Raw genomic sequence first — 17,345 nt, 5'->3', positions numbered from 1 at the left:
TTAAGAAGATTATATAAACGGACGAACAGATGAAGAGTTTTTCTCTGTCATCACCACCTGCCATCACGCAGAAGGTAACCAGCTTATGCTGACAAAATGGGTCTACTTGACTCCCAGGTCTACATTCTCTTTAGTATTGTAAGGGGAGCCTTTGCCAAACCATAGATCTACAAGCTTTTTAGCCCATCTGGTTCAGCGCCTCCGTCAATGTAGTTTGGGGGTCACAGAGAAGAACAGCTGCCAGTGAACGGAGCCCCATCCAGGCCATTGCTTGGCAGTTCAGCGACCCATTTCACCAGCGGTTTCCAGGGTGTTGGCGTCAACAGCAGTACATCCCACAATCCTTTGTGTAGAGGCCCGCTTCCTGGTTTTTCACGAGGGTCCTGTGGCTCCCATCTCCCTGTGTCCATGTTGACCCTGAAGACGTCCACTTGCCTTGACTCAGTGCCTTTTGGGGATTTTTGAAGATTTGCATCAGTGGCCCCGGGTTCGGACTGTTAAGTGTGGGACACTCCCTTAAGCCTAAGCATGCAGCTGGCGGCTCTTCTCTGAAATCTTTCCAGAGGGGCAATATATTTCTGAAACCTGGTGTCCAAACGTGGGCTCGGTATTCTAAATGAATGTCTCTCTAGTGGGTTGTACAATTTTAACATAATATCCCTTGTTTTGCGTTAACATTTTGTTTTTCCTTGTTTACCGAGTCCTTACAAAGCTTAGACAGATGTAGATAATACCGACAGAAACACCTAAATCTTTGTGTATGTCATGTGTAGTTTATTGGAGCCCCTGCATTTTCCACATTCTATTTATGTATCAGAATTACTGTCATATTCTGCACTCCTCTACATTAAACATCTTCAGTCAGGTGTTTGCCCAGTTTGAACTTTTTTTAAAATGTGTTTCTGCTTCTAAACATTAAACAGGCTGGGCAACACAGCTTCAGGGTTTAAAGAGTAAGTCATACTGTATATATATATAATTTTCCCTCCATTGAAAGGTTTGTTCTAGAGGTGTAGTTCACGTCTTAACAGCTTTTTCCATTAATATGGGAAACTGAACGGTTCTGTTCATCTAGAGAGTTATCAGCCAAGGCAACGCCCGTTCACTCTGCCTAACTGCACATCATTTCCATCCCAAAACACCCCGCCTGAAGAACAGCAGAACAAAAAAAAAATACAGAAAAAAGAAAAAAAAAACCAACACAGACGCACACGGATAACGGTAGACCACCCTTTAATTCCGCTTATTGGTAACCCCGCCCCGAAATCAGTCGATCATATTCGCCGTCGCGTCGCGCCAATCGCGGCCGGGCAGGAGGGGGACTCGAGCGGTGGTCCGTGCGGGCGCCGACCAATCAGATCGCGGGCTCCCGGGGCAACGGGCGTGGCCCCGCCCCTCGGCCTATGTTGATTTCAGGCACATGATTCGTGAGCTGAATGTATTTAAAGGTATTTTTTTTTTTTAGGGGAGGGGGGCCGGATAGCGGAACAGGGGGGTGTCAAAACGCAAGACGTCAAGTCTTCACAGAAACAAGTAATACAGTTTTCCCTAGAATACCGCTGTCTGTATTCCGTTAGTTTCATGTTCGTCTCATTCTCCACACATGGCAGAGAGCACCGGCCACCGAGAGTTAAAACAACAACAACAACAACTCGGGAAGATAAGGATTTGTAATGAATGTCTTTTTTAAGAATGCCGTGGATACACACTCGGTTTCAGCGTGGGGGATCAACTAGGGGGTAGATTGGAAAGAAAATGAATAAAGCATTGAAGGCGCTGCTCTAACTGTAGGTGTAGAGTGACATTGATATAAATACATGCGTCTCTATAACTCTGTTTAAAAGAGGTCGTCATAATGACCAGCAATCGATGATGATGAATTTTTGTAACGGTTTTTCTGTTTTTAAAGAGCGGTACCGAGCGCTCTCTTTCTCATCTTCGCCACGCATGATGAGAAGCGCCCAGATACCCCCCCCCCCGTCAGAAGCTGAGCTGCTCGCACCCAGGGCCGGTACACTTCCATTTCTCTTTCATTCAGCGCGTTAACAAAATGCAGACCCCTGGCAGTGCACCGGCACGGCGGGAAGATAGGAATTTTCATAACCCGACTGTCTGCCCAGCGCGTTAGTTGCCCGACCTCCTCCTCCTCCTCCTCCTCCTCCCCACCATCATCATCATCTTATTTGAATGTTTAAAGCACCCTGTGACCTCCCCCTTTCACGCTGTGGTGTGGCTCGCAACGCCTTAAATTGTAGGGGCCGGCAACCCAGCAGCTCTTAAAAAGCTCGTCCAGCGCGGAAGAGGGGGTATATTTTTACCCCCCCCCCCAAAAAAAACCACAACGCCGTGGCCAAGCGAAGTGACCTCAACCGCAAATCGGTGCCATCACCGCCCGCCCGCCGGCCGGCCCCGCGCTCCGCCTCCTCGTCTCGCTCCCCGCTCGCGGAGCCACACCGCCTCGCGCAGAGCCGCCCCTCCATTCCTCGTGCCAAGCGCCCGGCTGCACTGCAGGCGGCGGCGGAGGCGGCGCAGTCAGTCAGTCAGTCAGTCAGTCACCGTTACCCCGCCGGCGTGGTCGCCCTGCCCTGCCCTGCCCTGCCGGAGCTTGAGTGTCCGCTGCACACCGCTACACCGCTCCACAAGCCGCAGCAGCAGCAGCAGCAGCGACGAGAGCTCCCGTTTGGACCGGGAGAAGGCTTTTGCGGGGCTTCTTTTTTTTTCTTCTTCTTCTTCTTCTTCTTCTTCTTTCCTCCCTGCCCAAAAGACCACACTGGGGAGGGGGGAATTTTGAACACGACTTCGACGGGCAACTCTCGAGTCCTGACGAGCCGCGCCGGCGAACTTTTCCGGAGAAGGAGAGCCGACGAGCGTGGTTGCGGGGAAGAGCTCGCACAAGGCACACGACACACACACACACAAAAAAACCAACAACAGAGAGGACGAGCGCAGCGGACAGGGCAGTTTTTCATTCAGCCTTTCGCCAGCCCTGCCTGAGCTCTTACCTGCAGTCATGACGAGGAGGTCCTGTGCCATTTACGGCACCGGCATTATCTGCGCTCACCTGCTGATCGTGGGGATCGCCCTGGTGGTGGCTCAGGTCTTCCCGACCATCATTTTCAACCGGCTGAAGAAGGTAAGGTGGGGAGAGTGGGGGGGGGGGGGTATTTCTGTTCATTTGCGAGGTTGACGATTTCTCTGTGTCAGATCCTCCAGGACTAGGGGCAGCTGTTTCTGACGAACTACGGCGGCGATTAATTGCTGTACGGGTCATGACTTGGCTCGCACCTCTCAGATCCCGTTTTAAAGATTTGCTTCTGCATCTTTGCTTGCCTTTACGACGGGTTCTTCCTGTAACCGCTCAATTAGCCAATTAAGCGGCTTGGCAGTTAGCTCCTTCCTTAGCCGCTGCCGGTACGGGTGTCATTATTATTGAGTTATTCGGGTTTTTATTCGAGACGGCTTTGGACGGATAGGGCTGACCCGAGACCGTCTTCGCGAAACCCGAAACGCTTGAAGGCGGACACAGTGACCCGATGTCAAGACGACATGTATCCGTAATGGGTTGGAATTGGATTGGCTTTACTTTGGAGGGAGCAGCAGCGCCAGTCGCTCAAACCGCTTCTTCCGCCTCGGCTCCGACCGTGTAGGTCCGCGTCCGGGCCGGTTCGGCAGTTCTGGTTCTTGAAAGTTTTACCCGCGGCGGAACCGACTTGTGTCTTCGTGCTTGTCCAGCGCCACAGATCTGGGCTGAGCGGATGAAAGTCACCCGCGGTCTAGCCGCTAGAGGTTTCCAGGTTTGGGGAATGACTCCGGCATGACCGCCGTCCCCACTGCCTTTCCCGCTTAACGCCTCAAATACTGCGCGGAGGGAAATAACGCTTTATACACACCCGTTTGAAAATGAGGTGATGTCGTGTTTTCGCTGGCTGGGCGCATTCGCCCGTTAAACCCCTTTCCCAGTCACAAAGCCCTTGGGGGGGGGGGGGGAGGGAGAGGGTCTCAAAGGATTGAGAGCACGGGAGTCCCTCTGAAACATTTGCAATTTCTTTAACCCTTGCGTTTCCCGGCCCCGTCCTTGGCGACGGAATCGATGGGCACTTTTTAGCCCTGGATAGCCTTAAACTTCAGTGTCTGCTCACCCGCAGTTCGCCGCCAGTCTCGGCGTGAGGAGAGAGATTTTTTTTTTTTTAACCCAATCCGCTATCCGCCCGAGCGAAAACATAGCAGTTATGTCATTTAAAGACTCGCGGCATTATCCTCCGGCGCTAATTTCCGATGCTCTCACGAAAGGGCCATGTCAATCTTTTGTTGCTAGCTGTCATAAGATAGCCTCCCCCCCCCTCCCTTTTGTATTGTAAGAAACTCCGGGTTGTATGTGATGTGTATGTGATGTGGAGAAGGCTGAAATGCCGGTGGGGTTACACTACACGACGCGCTTACCTGACGCTTTTACATTGTTTCCGAATATTATGGAGGGTGGTTCCAAAACGGGGGGAAAAAAGGAAATGTCGGGGATTCAGAAGGGTAGTCACCCACTGAACCGGTGCTACTGTATACAAAGCTTGCAGAACTGATCGATCCCTCCCGATCAGTCAGGAGTTGCTTTCAGACGTTCTCCAGCAAGTGCAAGAGTCTCCAGCACTCGCTAGGATCTGGTGTTTTTGACACAGAAATGTGATGAGTGATCGCTTGGCAGTGAAATAATAGCTGTGTGGTATCTGTGTGGAGAAGTCAGGACCCGGACCTGCTGCACTGCTTGGCAGTATGTGCAGAAGCAGGTGTTCATGACGAATGCTTGCCAGCTGCGGGTGGGGACCTGTCTAACTTCGATGTACAGATTTTGATTTACATTGGCTTCTTGGTGAGAGGAGATCTTCGTGCGAGGTCTGTGCTGGGCGCTCCGGGTTTCTAATCGTATAGGCGGTTTTAAAACCAGCTGTCCCAGTACGCCCAGTACACTGAATGAGGCTGTGCTCACTGCCGCTGTAGCAGGCAGGCTCAACCCCAGAGCGGTGCCTGGAGGGTTCGGCGTGTGTCCTGCTCAGCTCCTTTCGGAGTTTTCTCAATGAAAAGTGCACTCTTGAGGACTGGGTGCCCTGTGTTTACTGTGCACCGTGCGAATTTGACGAAATTCTGCAGTTCCTCTGAGCTGAATGCACAGGCGTGATCTTAAATCAGCTCTTCACAAGACTACAGCCTTACTCACACAGCGCCGGTGTGTGAAGATCGCAGACGGGGATGTGTGCTGTGGGCTGTTCACTGCTGTTCGGCTGTGTGCAAATGTACCCCACGAACATTTCTTCCAGCGTGTCGTTAATGTTTAACTTTGAAAGCTTTACTGTGCCTGGAAAAGGTTAAGTGAGTTTAATTCAGTTCACAACCGAGCATCACGCTTTGCTCCTTTTGTGTACCGTGCAGTTGGATAAAGGTTTTCTGACAAGAGTTACAATTTGCACAGAAAACGGATCAGGACCGTGTTAGCAGCGGTCAGTTTTAAAAAAGTCTTCCCAGTCTTAAAATGTTTTGCGTAGTCCTGCATCGTCTGAAGACAAGGTGCCGATTGTGCCTTTGAAGAGCGAAGCACAGCCGGCTTTGTGCTTTTCCTTTCAGTGAAATATTGTGTACCCCAGCAAAGCAAACAAGTCTTTTAGATGTTATAGTGCAGTTTTGAATAACTCCAATTCACGTCTTTTAAGGGGATAATGATCTGTTTTGTTTGGTGCCTTTTTTTCAAAAGCATTTCTGTTCCCGAGGAAAATTACGGAGAGCACACACTAAAATGAAAGAGCATGGTTGTGTTTTATGCATGGTAGAAAAACAGTATAACATGAGTTAAGTATTTTCAGCACGTACAGACTCAAACTATTGGCGTTTCAAAGACGTACCCATCGTTTGTGTTGTACAGCAGAACATACCATTTTTATACTTCATTGTAATACAATTCAGACCTAAAAAAAATCGCCCGTTTCACAAGCATAAATAGAAACAAGGCAAATAGAAAATTAGAATAACAGATGAATTACTTTTTATGCAAATTCGAATTGCCTCCCGCATCTTACATAACTGTTTGAGATTCTGCATCTTTCCTGTTTTTCAGTCTGGTTGCTGGGACTGAAGGTTAAATGGAACTGGACAGCCAGACCATTCCATCCTGTTAACTGGTGCCAATAAACACTGTTTCAATAAGTAGATGTTGGAAATTGGGTCCTACATTGTTCAGGGTGCCAGACCAGGGAGAGGAGTTTCTGAGAATCAGTGATTTTTTTTGTTTTAATGGAATTTGACCGTCTGAATTGTGTACAGGCTCCAGCCCTCTGAACCTGTACTTGTGCAACTTGTTTTCTGTAGCGCAGAATGGCAGAGGGGCTGCTTGCTCCTGAACTGGGGAAGTCAAGGCGAAGCAAGGTCAGCTGACGGGGGGGAGAGAAAAAAAACACAACATTGGCGGGGTTGTTGCTTGAGGTGAACCAACTGTGTTCAGATTGTGGACTGTGCAAGATCGTGAGCATCAGGCTTGCTGCTTTTCCTGGCACATGGATCCAGAAGGGCCAGGCAATATTCCTGGGAATGGTGCAAGATTGGGAAGGCAAAACCTTAAAGGGCACATTAAAACAAGTTTTTTAACCATCATGTTAAAAGTTGAATAGCTGCCCTATTATCCAACATGAGTTATTCTTCGATTATTTCACTTGATAAAATAGTTACTGAAACCCTATTGCAGATTTGTAGTTTTGTCTGCAAACATAAGAGAGGATTTTACATTTCGAGCCCAGTTTCAAGAGTGAGCGCGAGTTTGTTTCCCCTTTTTTGTCAGTAAGTAATGCATCAGAGTGAAGTACTGTATCAGTAAGAGAAAGATAGAGGCCTGGTTTAGCAGTTGCCTTAGGAAAATAACTTAGGAAATTGAGACAAACAACCTTTACAAAAGGTGCTATATTTTCTTTTTTGGTATCGATTACAAGAAGTTCAGGTTCACTTATTTATGACGATTTCCCATTATCCTTGGAGCTTGCATTTTTAATGCAAGTTATTTTTTGCCATCTGTGCAGTATCCGTTTGAAAACGTTTTGTCGGTTCGATACCAAGCTGGCCGCCGCTGTCTCCGAGATCGAGCCGTTGTGCAGGGTCAGCCCTCCAGATGGGCTGTGCTTTGCGCCTCCGGGATGACTAGGCTCCTGAATGTTTCCGAGTGGGCACTCTGAGTGTTTCCCTTAGGTTTGAAGTGGATGCTGGCAAGCCTGTTTGCTGCTTGTTGAGTCCAGGAATTCAGCAGTGGATGCAGCCGGCAGCCGGCAGCTCTGTGCAGTACTGCTGACAGGAGTGCTTTCCCAGCCCAGCCCAGGACTCTCCTCCACACAGAGAAGGGGTTTCTCCTCTTATAGTGGAATTGCCCTGTTTCCCTGTAGAGCACAAACGTGTGTCTTTATGAGAGTCTGCATCCAGCCCCGGGCGATGCACTGCGGGCTGCCTGCTACTCCTGCGTCTTCCTCTGGTCACTTTCTCCGATTGGTGCTGCTCCGTTTGTGTAGTGTCCTGGTGTCCAAGCTGCTCAGTACACACCACAGCACCTTTTGTGTAGATCCGCAGTGGATCTGGAAACCTGCAGGGTGCCTTGGAGTGTGTGGCGGACACAGGTCTGGGGCCTGGAGCGCCATTTTTACAGCCCCCCCAACCCCCCCCCCCCCCCCAGAGGCATGCAAGTGAGGAAGAATGAAGAGGCTGTTTGGCCCATCTAGGTCATTTGGATGCTGATTGATCGGAGCATCTCATCCAGCTGTTTCTTGAAATATGTTAAAGGTTTCAGGAACATGGCTGGGCAGCTTGTTCCATACTCCCACAACCCTTTATAGAAACAAGTGCCTCCAGTTCTTCCGCTGTTTTCAGTGCATTTCCATGAAGTTTCCACTTGTGTTCTCAGATTCTTGTTTTGCTGTTTGCTCTCAAGACAAGCAGCTTCGAACACACTTCTGCTTAACTGGGACACATAATAGCCCACTGTCAGTCTGTGGAATGGGAGATACTGGCCAGATGGGATTCTCCCCAGGCAGGAACAAATGTGACGCAATTTTAATCTTCTGTCCAGATCAAGGTTCTGATTAAAGAGACGAATGAGCTGAAGGTTATCCACAAATCCTTAGTGGGCTTCCCAGTCATGTGAATACTCCTTCATCTTTTGAAGCAACGCAGTATTTTCTGCACATCACATGAGTAAATGCTTCCATTTACAAAGTATAACTCTCGGGAGGAGGCCAGGCCTGAAGGAATTTCCCTGGTAACGGTGGGACTTGGGAAGAGGGATATCCTTAGCTGTCTGTCACTGGAAGTCCTTGAAATTCTATGAAATGTTTAGAAAGTGGCAAGCTGTACAGCCACTCCTAGCACAGGAGGAATTCATCCTGTTGATGCTGAGGCTGTGGGCTGGGAGTTTCCCCATTTGTAAAAGCCCCCTTGATCAGTTAGGCCCAAAGAAAGGCAGTTCATTTATCAATGGCTGGGATTAAACAGAATTCGGAAGACCCTCAGGCTCTCGTAGGAAAAGAATGTTATGAAATGAGAGGAAGCCATGAGCCCATCTAGCCCATTTGGATCTCATCCAGTCCTTTCTGGAAAGAAGCCAGGGAATCAGCTTCATCCCCATACAGTCGCTAAAGGGGGCGGAGCGGTGGCTCTGTGGCTAAGGATCTGCGCCTGTGGCTGGAAGGTTGCCCGTTCGTATCCCACGGCCGGCAGAGGAATCCTACTCTGTTGGGCCCCTGAGCAAGCCCCTTAACCCCAGCTGCTCCAGCGGCGCCGTATAAATGACCCTGCGCTGTGACCCCAGGCTTCTCTCTCCCTGTCTGTATGTCTCATGGAGAGCAAGCTGGGGTATGTGATAAGACAAATTCCTAATACAAGAAATTGTATGTGGCCAATAAAGTGATCTGATCTTATCTTATCTAGGTACTGCACCTTGTCCCATACTCAGCCTTCCTACAGCCCTTTGGATAGAGAAGCGCTTCCTGTTCTTGGAATGCACTTCCACCTAGCTCGTGTTTCACTGTTCGTTCTGAAGAAATCCGCTGGTGTCTTTGACAGAACTTGTGACTCAAGACTCCTTGTAGTCTTCTCTGCTCAGGACCAAAAGGGTTCAATTCGTTCAGCCTGTGAGAGCAGGACATCTCCTTCGAGTCAGGAATGTATCCGTTTGCGCTTTTCTGGCCTGATTCCAGAGCTTCAGTACTTTTTTTTCAGGATATTGTGATCATCACTGTAATTGATATTCTATACCAGGTGTTACTAGTGTGTTATACAACTTCACAAGCACATGCTTTCCCAGTTGGGTGTGCCATGAAGGTCAGTCCCTGTGAGAGAGGTGGCTGTGCTCTCCTCTGCTTTGTGTCCACGAGTGGACAATCCACCATGAAGATCACAGTGTGTGCGATGTTGAACAACACCTGTTCACACGTAACTTAGTCTTATCCAGGATCCTGAAAGGGCTTACCTGACGTCTAGTTGCTGAAACCCACCCGCCCAGCCAGTATTTTATTTGCCTCAGAGAAACTGTATTATCTTTCCATTCCTGTGGCATTCCACTTCTAGCTTTGAGGTCTTGCTTCTCATCAGATTGGAAGGGAGATTGTATCTTCCGAAGACTTGGATGCTGTTTTTGCTCGTGCGGTTGTCCCAAAAATCGATCTGTCGCGCTGCGTGTGGGCCGTCAGCCTGCTCAACGCGGCCTCATTCCATGTAACGTTTCTTCTGCCAGCCGCTGAGTCTTCGTGGTTGTGCTTCATTGAGTAACTCTTTTTATCTTTTTAACTTGCGGCGACTGACTTTGATCACATTTTTATGTCGTAAGCATTTTTGGGGGGGGGGGGATTTTAGTTCGACTCTTCACATTCAGGTTCTGTCAAGAGTGCAGACAGGTTCCCCAGGAGCTTAACGGAGCAGTGCCACATGGCCAAGTTCTTGGTAGAGGAACAGCGTACAAAATCTTGTGGTTCAGCTTCTTAAAGAATGGGTGGTTCCTGCTAGAGCTTTTTTTTTCTTCCGCTATGAAATTACAGCACTGAAAACATGCCTGAAAGGCAGGTGTTATATGACTGAATCTTAGTAATGTAACTCCTGGAATTTGACATCCACAGAAGCGAGAGAATTGTTTTGGTGCACTGTAAAGACGAATCACTAACTTACTGTAATTCTCTTATTTCACTGCACATTGATGCCTTAAAAACATGCTGATCTCAGCCCCTTTTGAGCTTTTTGGAATGTACTTGTACTGTATTTGCTTTATTTTTGAGTTCTTTCACGGAGGGTTTTGTATGCAACTCAGGTGCGTGTTTAATTGTTGTTTTGTTGTAGATGTTTGTCGGTATAGGAGCTTGTTTTTATGTTTCATGTACGTGGGCCAGACATGGCCGTCAAACAGGCCTGGAGGATCTGGCACTGCGTAGTTCTCCTCCTCCTTTTGCGTTCTTCATATGGAATGGAAAGAAAAGAGCATTGGTCAGTTTACTGTTTTGTCCCATCGCCTTTACAAGGCTGTTCGCTTTTGTTCTCAAAATTATGCTGTCGAGTTATCTGGATTTTGGCAGGTCTCTTTTTTTTTTTTCCTGACATTTCCTCATGCTCGTGGTGCAGTCATGTACTACAGAGATCTACCAATGGGCCATGGCAGTTTTAACAGCAGTGTTGGGCTTTTCATAACCTTCTGTAAAAGAAAAATTCTTCTGTTCATTTCGTTTTAGTTCTCAATATTTCACTCGGCAGCAGTGTAGAGCCTCCTGGACTTGTGACTGTTAGGCTGTGGATCTTATATCCCAATTGGGACACTGCTGCTGTTCCAGTGAGCAAGATGCATCACGTAAAACTGCTCCAGGACAATACCCAGCTGTATAAATGGGTGCAAATGTACTGTAAGTTGCTTTGGGGACGTGTCAGACAAATTACAAAGTAGTAGTACCTTTGCCTTTCTGTTCTGATGACAGAAATGATCATTGACTGATATCAAGTGTCTCAGGCGTGTTCTAAGTTGTACGGATCATTTCTGTTCATTAATGGTGCCACTGCCATAGCTTGTAAATGGTTTTGAAACCTTAGGCGATCGTTGCACAGTTGTAAAATCAATATAGCTCAACTGAAACTTCCCTTACAGAGTGTACCTGTGTGTATAGATCTCAGGGATCTGTTTAATCTGTTAACTTGGCTTGATCACTGCAAACCACTGTCTTTGTGTTTGCGAATCAGCAAATGCTATGCTGGAGCTGGAAAGTGTTCATTGTATATAAGAGATAAGATAAGATCACTTTATTAGCCATATACAATTTCTTGCATTAGGAATTTGTCTTTTCACATACCCCAACTTGCTCTCCATGAGACACACGGGCACACAGACAGGGAGAGAAGCTTGGGCTCAGAGCACAGGGTCAGCCATTTATACAGCGCCCCTGGAGCTGCTGGGGCTAAGGGCCTTGCTCAGGGGCCCAACGGAGTAGGATTCCTCTGCCGGCCACGGGATTTGAACCGGCAACCTTCCAGCCACAGGCGCAGATCCTTAGCCACAGAGCCACCGCTCGTCCCCTAGGGAATTATAGGAGGGAATTTGTAAAAAATAAGTATTTATGTAATGCTTCTATCTGCAGACGTGATAATGACAGTGCACTCTCAACACACAGTCTGACCATGTGTACAGAAGTCATATGTTTCCAGCATGTGCATTCTCAGACAGAACTGCTCATTAAGCGTTCAAAAATGTGTACAGAACATACAGGAGATCATGCAAAGAAAGCTTTAATTGTTGCTTTACAAAAAAAACGATGGAACGATTTGTCAGTGCGTGTGATCGGTCTTCTGTGACTGTAGGATTTCATGGTTAGTGTGATTCCCTGAGCTTCTGTATATCTGCATATACATTTATGTCAGGGAGTGTTTTGGGAACACTTTCTGTTCCATCGTTTCGGGCAGAACATTAAATACTAATTTTGTCATTACCGGTAACGAACGCCCTCTCAATAGCTCAGATTTGCCAACGCTGGCTCTGTGTCCACAGCCCTTACCGTGGTTTGGATAACTTGAAGGGTCTTTGGTAAAACAAGTAAATATTTCTGAGCTTAAAAAAAAAGGTTACAGGGGAAAAGAGGCCATTCGGTGTCAAAAAACCGTTTGGTTTCCAGTGTGTAAGGGACTTGGGTGTCAGGAAGAAGACGATAGTTGTTCTGTGGTCCCTTAAGTCTTTGTGTAACAAGTTCCTCCTCTTCTCGGTTCTACATAGTTTCAGCTTGTGGAACATCGGCTCAATTAAGGCAGGTGGCTTAACCTTTTCATTATGAAAGGGCTCTGCTTCCTAGGCTATAGCCCTGTTTCAGTTGTCTTACAGAATCTCCTGAATGAGCTCTGAACTGTTTGCAGTTTGACCTATATATTTTTTTTCACGTTCTTATCTTTTTGTCAAACATGTGCAGTAACTCCTGTTTGATAATGCAGCTCTAGAATAAACCTCAACTCGGGACTTTGCCTTCAAAAGACTCCCTGCTAGAGATTTTTAGAGCGGGCTATTTTTCACCACGTTTCGGCTAATTTGGCCACATTCTGTGTAGTGCTCTCTGGTGTGGCAGTGTGCTCGTTATTTCAGAGACTCGCTAATAAAAACCACATTAAGCTGTTTACAAGCAATGGATGTCACGCTGCGTGTTCAAGGGAAATGTTCTGTTGTAGTTAAAATGAGCCCGGTAGTGATTTAACTGTGCCCGCTGGGATCAGAGTGCCAGTGTCAGACTGTCAGTGTGGACGGTCGTGCTCACTGGCCTGCTCTGCAGATGAGCGCAGCAGGACAGGTCTTCAGTTTTGAACAGGGGGTATGCAAACAGTTGATGCAGAGCTGACATGTAGGGGTCTCATAGGTTCAGAGGAGTCACAAACAAGTTCAGTTTGTTTTGCATTTCTATAGCTGAAGTCACATTAAAGGCCTATAGTACCGTGCGCATTGCTGGTCTTGCCCGGAGGTCAGTGGCTGTATTCCAGAACAAGAAAGGTCCATCGGGTCCATCAGGTGGGCGGGCTGGGCGTCATCCTCTTCTTTGTAGCTTTTCCTGTGTTGTTATGAGAGCCTTAGGGTCTTCTGGACTGTGTTTAATCCCAGCCATTGAGTATGGCCAAGCATTAACATTCACACTGACCTCTGGGTCTGATGCAAAACTAAATGCAAAAATGTTCTGCTGCTTTTCCACAGTGTCCTGTATGTCCTAGTGTTTGCCCTAGGTACGGTGTGTACTGTTTGCCATTAGCATCTTGCACTAGTCCACTGCCTCTCTTGGAGAAGACATTCCCATTACTGGGAAACATAGGTCACGTTCTGAATTCGTCATGTGAAAGATCCATACATGATTCGAAAATGCAGAGTTTATTGGATTCTCAAACAACCCACTCTTTTTTACTTTATTTAGTCTTTCCAGCTGTAACTAGCACAGTTTTCATTTTTGTTTGCTAAATGTTCCAGGTTATGTGGGTTTAGGTAAGAATATTTATACAGCAGCTGAGGACTGGAAGTACTTAATGTATTAAGTATAATGGTTAAGATTTTGTAACATCTCTTTACATTCAAATTCAAAAATAGGCTATCCAGACTTGTATGCAGCATAATACTTCGCTAATAGCAAGTTTCTCAGGTGAGCTTGTTTGAATTTTACACTTTTATGCACTTGGTATGCCTATGTAGAGTTGTTGCATGGAAATTGATGTTCTCACAGAGAGAAACGTGCTCATAATTTGTCACATAGTACCTTTCATGATGAATTATCATGAGACATTTTACAACAGAACAATAGAGACTGGCATCCGTGTCTCTCTGCAGTAAAATACAGTCAATAAAGACATTGTCTGCACCAAGGCCGAGCCTAAATCTTGTTACATTTTCTAAAGGTTTACCACAAGAGACAGCAAGAATGTTTGAAAGCTGGCACCCTGGTTGAAAGAACAATGTACAAAATAATGTAACCAGAGATATAGCCACAGACGTGTACAACTATTTCGACTGCGTAAAATCTTGCCTGGTTTAAGCCATCATATCCCAAGGAAGCTGTCAAAAAGACAGCAACTGAAAACACACTTAAATGGACCTCTTGGATCTTGTTCAAACAATGTGGGGAAGCTGTAGGCGGTGGCTGAGGGTGGGGATTTGCTGAAGCTTTGTTTTTTTGTGTCTGCAGAAAGAAGGGCGTCTTCAGGCAGTCCACTGGTACAAGATGTTCAACACCTGTAGCAAAGCTGAGGGGTGTAAAGAATGTAGTGTAAAAGAGCTGCTTAAAGGGGAATCGGCACTGAGGAGTGCATTTCAGGCTACAGTAACAGTAAATTGACAAGTTTCTGTGTAGAGTTTACCTCACAAAATAGATGAGATTTCCAGGTACGCGCGGCACCCTATTCTGTGATTCAGAACGAGGCAACAAAACTTCGCTGAAGCGCAGCGGCCCGATTTACACTGTCAACAAGCAGGCTTGCGAATACTTCTCGTTTGATCCAATACAGATATTGCCTTCAACTTGGAGGCGCCTTTCTGCCGACAAATACTGCTCACGTGTCAGCTGCATACAGGTCGCGGTGGAACATGGAACAGGGACTAGTGAGCAGGAAGGGCCTCATCGTGGCGCAATTCCTGGGAACTCGAATGCGGGTTTTGCGACAACATGGCGGTTTGCGGCACTTTCACAGAGTTAAGGATTTTGTGCTTCATTCGAAGTTTGTAAGAGTTATATACACACCGTCGATGCGTTTATTTTGTTACCGAGATTTAATTACCGGCCTGTGAAATTGGGACTGCGGTTCCCCTTCAGAGGAGCCAGGCTCGCTCTTCTGCTGTCTGGGACCCTCTAGGATCCCCCTAGGGAGTGGCTCCGACGGCGCGGGTCAGTGTAAAATCTCAGACCCGGGGGGTCAAGCTGTGTTCTGCTCCTTCTCCGTAAACTACCTGGGAAAAGCATGTGGGGGAAAAAAGGCCTTCCAAAAGCTGCAATTATTCTGATTTTATAGGGTGTCTTGTTTCCCCCCTTCCGTCCCCAAGGAAACCGGTCGTATTTAACGTCCGTGAAAGGGTGAGCGAAGAATTAAGGGGAAAAAATAGGTCATGCCTAGAAACAAAGATGTCTTTTGCTCCATTTTTCTCCGTTTAGCAACTGACTTTCATTTTTTTTTTGCAGGAAATCACCCTGACGGAGGGGAAAGATGTCTTTGAATCGTGGAAGGACCCCCCTCCTCCAGTCTACATGCAGTTTTTTTTCTTCAACGTGTCGAACCCTGACGTGTTTCTCAAGGGCGGGAAACCTGCTGTGACCCAGATCGGCCCATACACGTACAGGTGAGGAACAAGCGCAAATCCGTCGTACACGTTGAGGAGGCACGGGGACGACCAGTTAGCCAGTTCGGAAGGGAAGCCTCCTTTGCGCTACAACTTCCTTACATGCGAAAAGAGAAAGAGAGAATGTTTTCCTCAAGCCAGGTAGTGGAATTCCCCAAATTGAGGACGTTACTGATGCATTATAAAGGGTCTACGTACTATTAAAAAAAAAGCTTCTTCGTCTATCGGTTGCTGTGCAGGTTGTTTTTTACTTTTAAAGGCAGACCGCTCACCTCATGTCTCTGTGTCTTTATCTCAGTGGGTTTATTCCTGGTAAAATATTTGCAGTTCCACATCCTGTTATTTCTGCTCATTGCAGATTCTTTCACGAGTTCTGTCTGAATTTGTTTCACAATCTTGTCTTGTGAAACCACTGTCCTCTTCTCTCCTGGTGGGAGTGCGCAGTGCTGAATGTGCACTGTAACGATTTCAGAACGCTGATTGAGGCTAACTTGTGAAGATACTGAACGAAAATACAGATGTACAAGTGCTGTTTTATCCTACTGTGAGGGAAAACATGGTACAGATGAACAAAAAGTGATGTAAATACTGTTGATTGTTCTTGGAACTTCCCCATTGACACTCTGCAAAATGCATGTCAGTCCAAATGCAAGCTGTATTGAATGCTAAACAGTACGGTAGTGCCCGCACACTGTCATAGGCTCCTTTCTTTTAATTTAGAAACTGAGCGCACTGAGTGAGAACTCAGTTGTGTAGGTCAAAAGGCTGGATTTCAGTAAGAAGCGTGTGCAAGGAATATTTGCTAATTGGTATTAATTTAATTTGCCATATGATTGGCACAGTTAATTGAAAAGGGAATACCATTTTATTTGACTTTGTAAACAGGTAGCATTTACATCGTGTTTGTCAATAAAATTGCATCTTAAATTTTAATATTTGAAACTGCCATTGGCTGTCTCACATTTTCCACTGGTTTTCCAAAGTCCAGGTTAGATTTACAGTGCCTGAATTTCAATGTGTGTGAAGTGGGTTAAATACACAGTGAAGATCCCAAAGCAAATATCAAAGTTCCAGGATCAATTTGAAATAAAAGTTAAACCAAGGTCACCTGGCCTGCTTATGACCTACATATGCTTGTCTCAAACGCCGGCACACATCACCACAATCCCAAAAACTGCCAGTGTGTCACTTTAATTGTTTGTGTAGTGAGTTGCCTGTCTCCTAGCTTATCCACATCCTGCACAGTCCTCTTCCTTCTCGGCCCCTCTTAACTTGACGCTCCTCGCTCAGTCTACATTAATCCCAAGGCTTAGGAGTATCCAGCTCCTGTTCTGTGATGCCCAGTTCTCAGCCTTGACTTCCTTTATCACTCCAGCGCACCTCTTCACTTTCAGTCTTCTCGAAGCCCCGGGTCTTTACTAAAATCAGTATGTTTTCTGATCTCTGGTTTTCCCCGGTTGAGACTGGTTGGCCAGGGATGCTTATCTACAGCCAACGCTTGTGTCCCCGACACGGAATCGGCCATTTTGTTGTTTTGTTTTACTCTTTCTGGCCTCACAGTCCGAGACCTCCTGTCTGTCTGCTGATGATGAGGCACAGGGAGTCCTCGGGATTCAGCCTGTGCCATCAAGGCTTCTGGCTTAGCTGTGGGGAGTAGGTACTCTGCTACCCGGCCAAGTGATACCCCACTCCTGGTCCAGCTGGCCAACCTTGTTCCCCAGCAAGAGCCTCAACCCTAATAGCGCTCAGCCTGTCTGTGCTGGGCCAGGGCCTTTCTCAAGCCTCGCTAGCTCACTGCGTCTCACAGGCCTGTAAATCGGAACAATCCTTTGCTACTATGAGCTCTCGCTCTCCCTCCTTCCCTGCTGGTGCCGAGACACACACTGGCTTTCTGACACAGCTACCTCTCACTACCCCACCAGGCAAGGTGTGAAACTGCGCTTCTGGAGCCCCAGAAAACTTCAGAAGTTCAGATTATCTCTTGTGTTGCAGACCAGTGTGTTTCCCAGCCCTTTTC

General features: G+C 47.1%; 1 protein-coding gene across 2 annotated transcripts in view; it reads left to right on the top strand.

The window, feature by feature from the left end:
• The first annotated feature begins 2,478 nt into the window (after positions 1-2,478).
• scarb2a (scavenger receptor class B, member 2a) overlaps positions 2,479-17,345 on the top strand; it is a 35,277-nt gene continuing 20,410 nt past the window's right edge. For both annotated transcript variants that reach the window (XM_088910155.1, XM_088910156.1), the window contains exons 1-2: positions 2,479-3,133; positions 15,171-15,328. In XM_088910155.1, coding sequence (XP_088766281.1) covers positions 3,011-3,133; positions 15,171-15,328 — 281 coding nt within the window. In that variant the 5' untranslated portion in view covers positions 2,479-3,010. The remainder of the gene's footprint in view (positions 3,134-15,170; positions 15,329-17,345) is intronic.

This window comes from Atractosteus spatula, chromosome 3 (genome assembly GCF_055471065.1).
Source record: "Atractosteus spatula isolate fAtrSpa1 chromosome 3, fAtrSpa1.hap1, whole genome shotgun sequence".
NCBI lineage: Eukaryota > Metazoa > Chordata > Actinopteri > Semionotiformes > Lepisosteidae > Atractosteus > Atractosteus spatula.
This window is presented reverse-complemented; position numbering and strand designations above follow the sequence as displayed.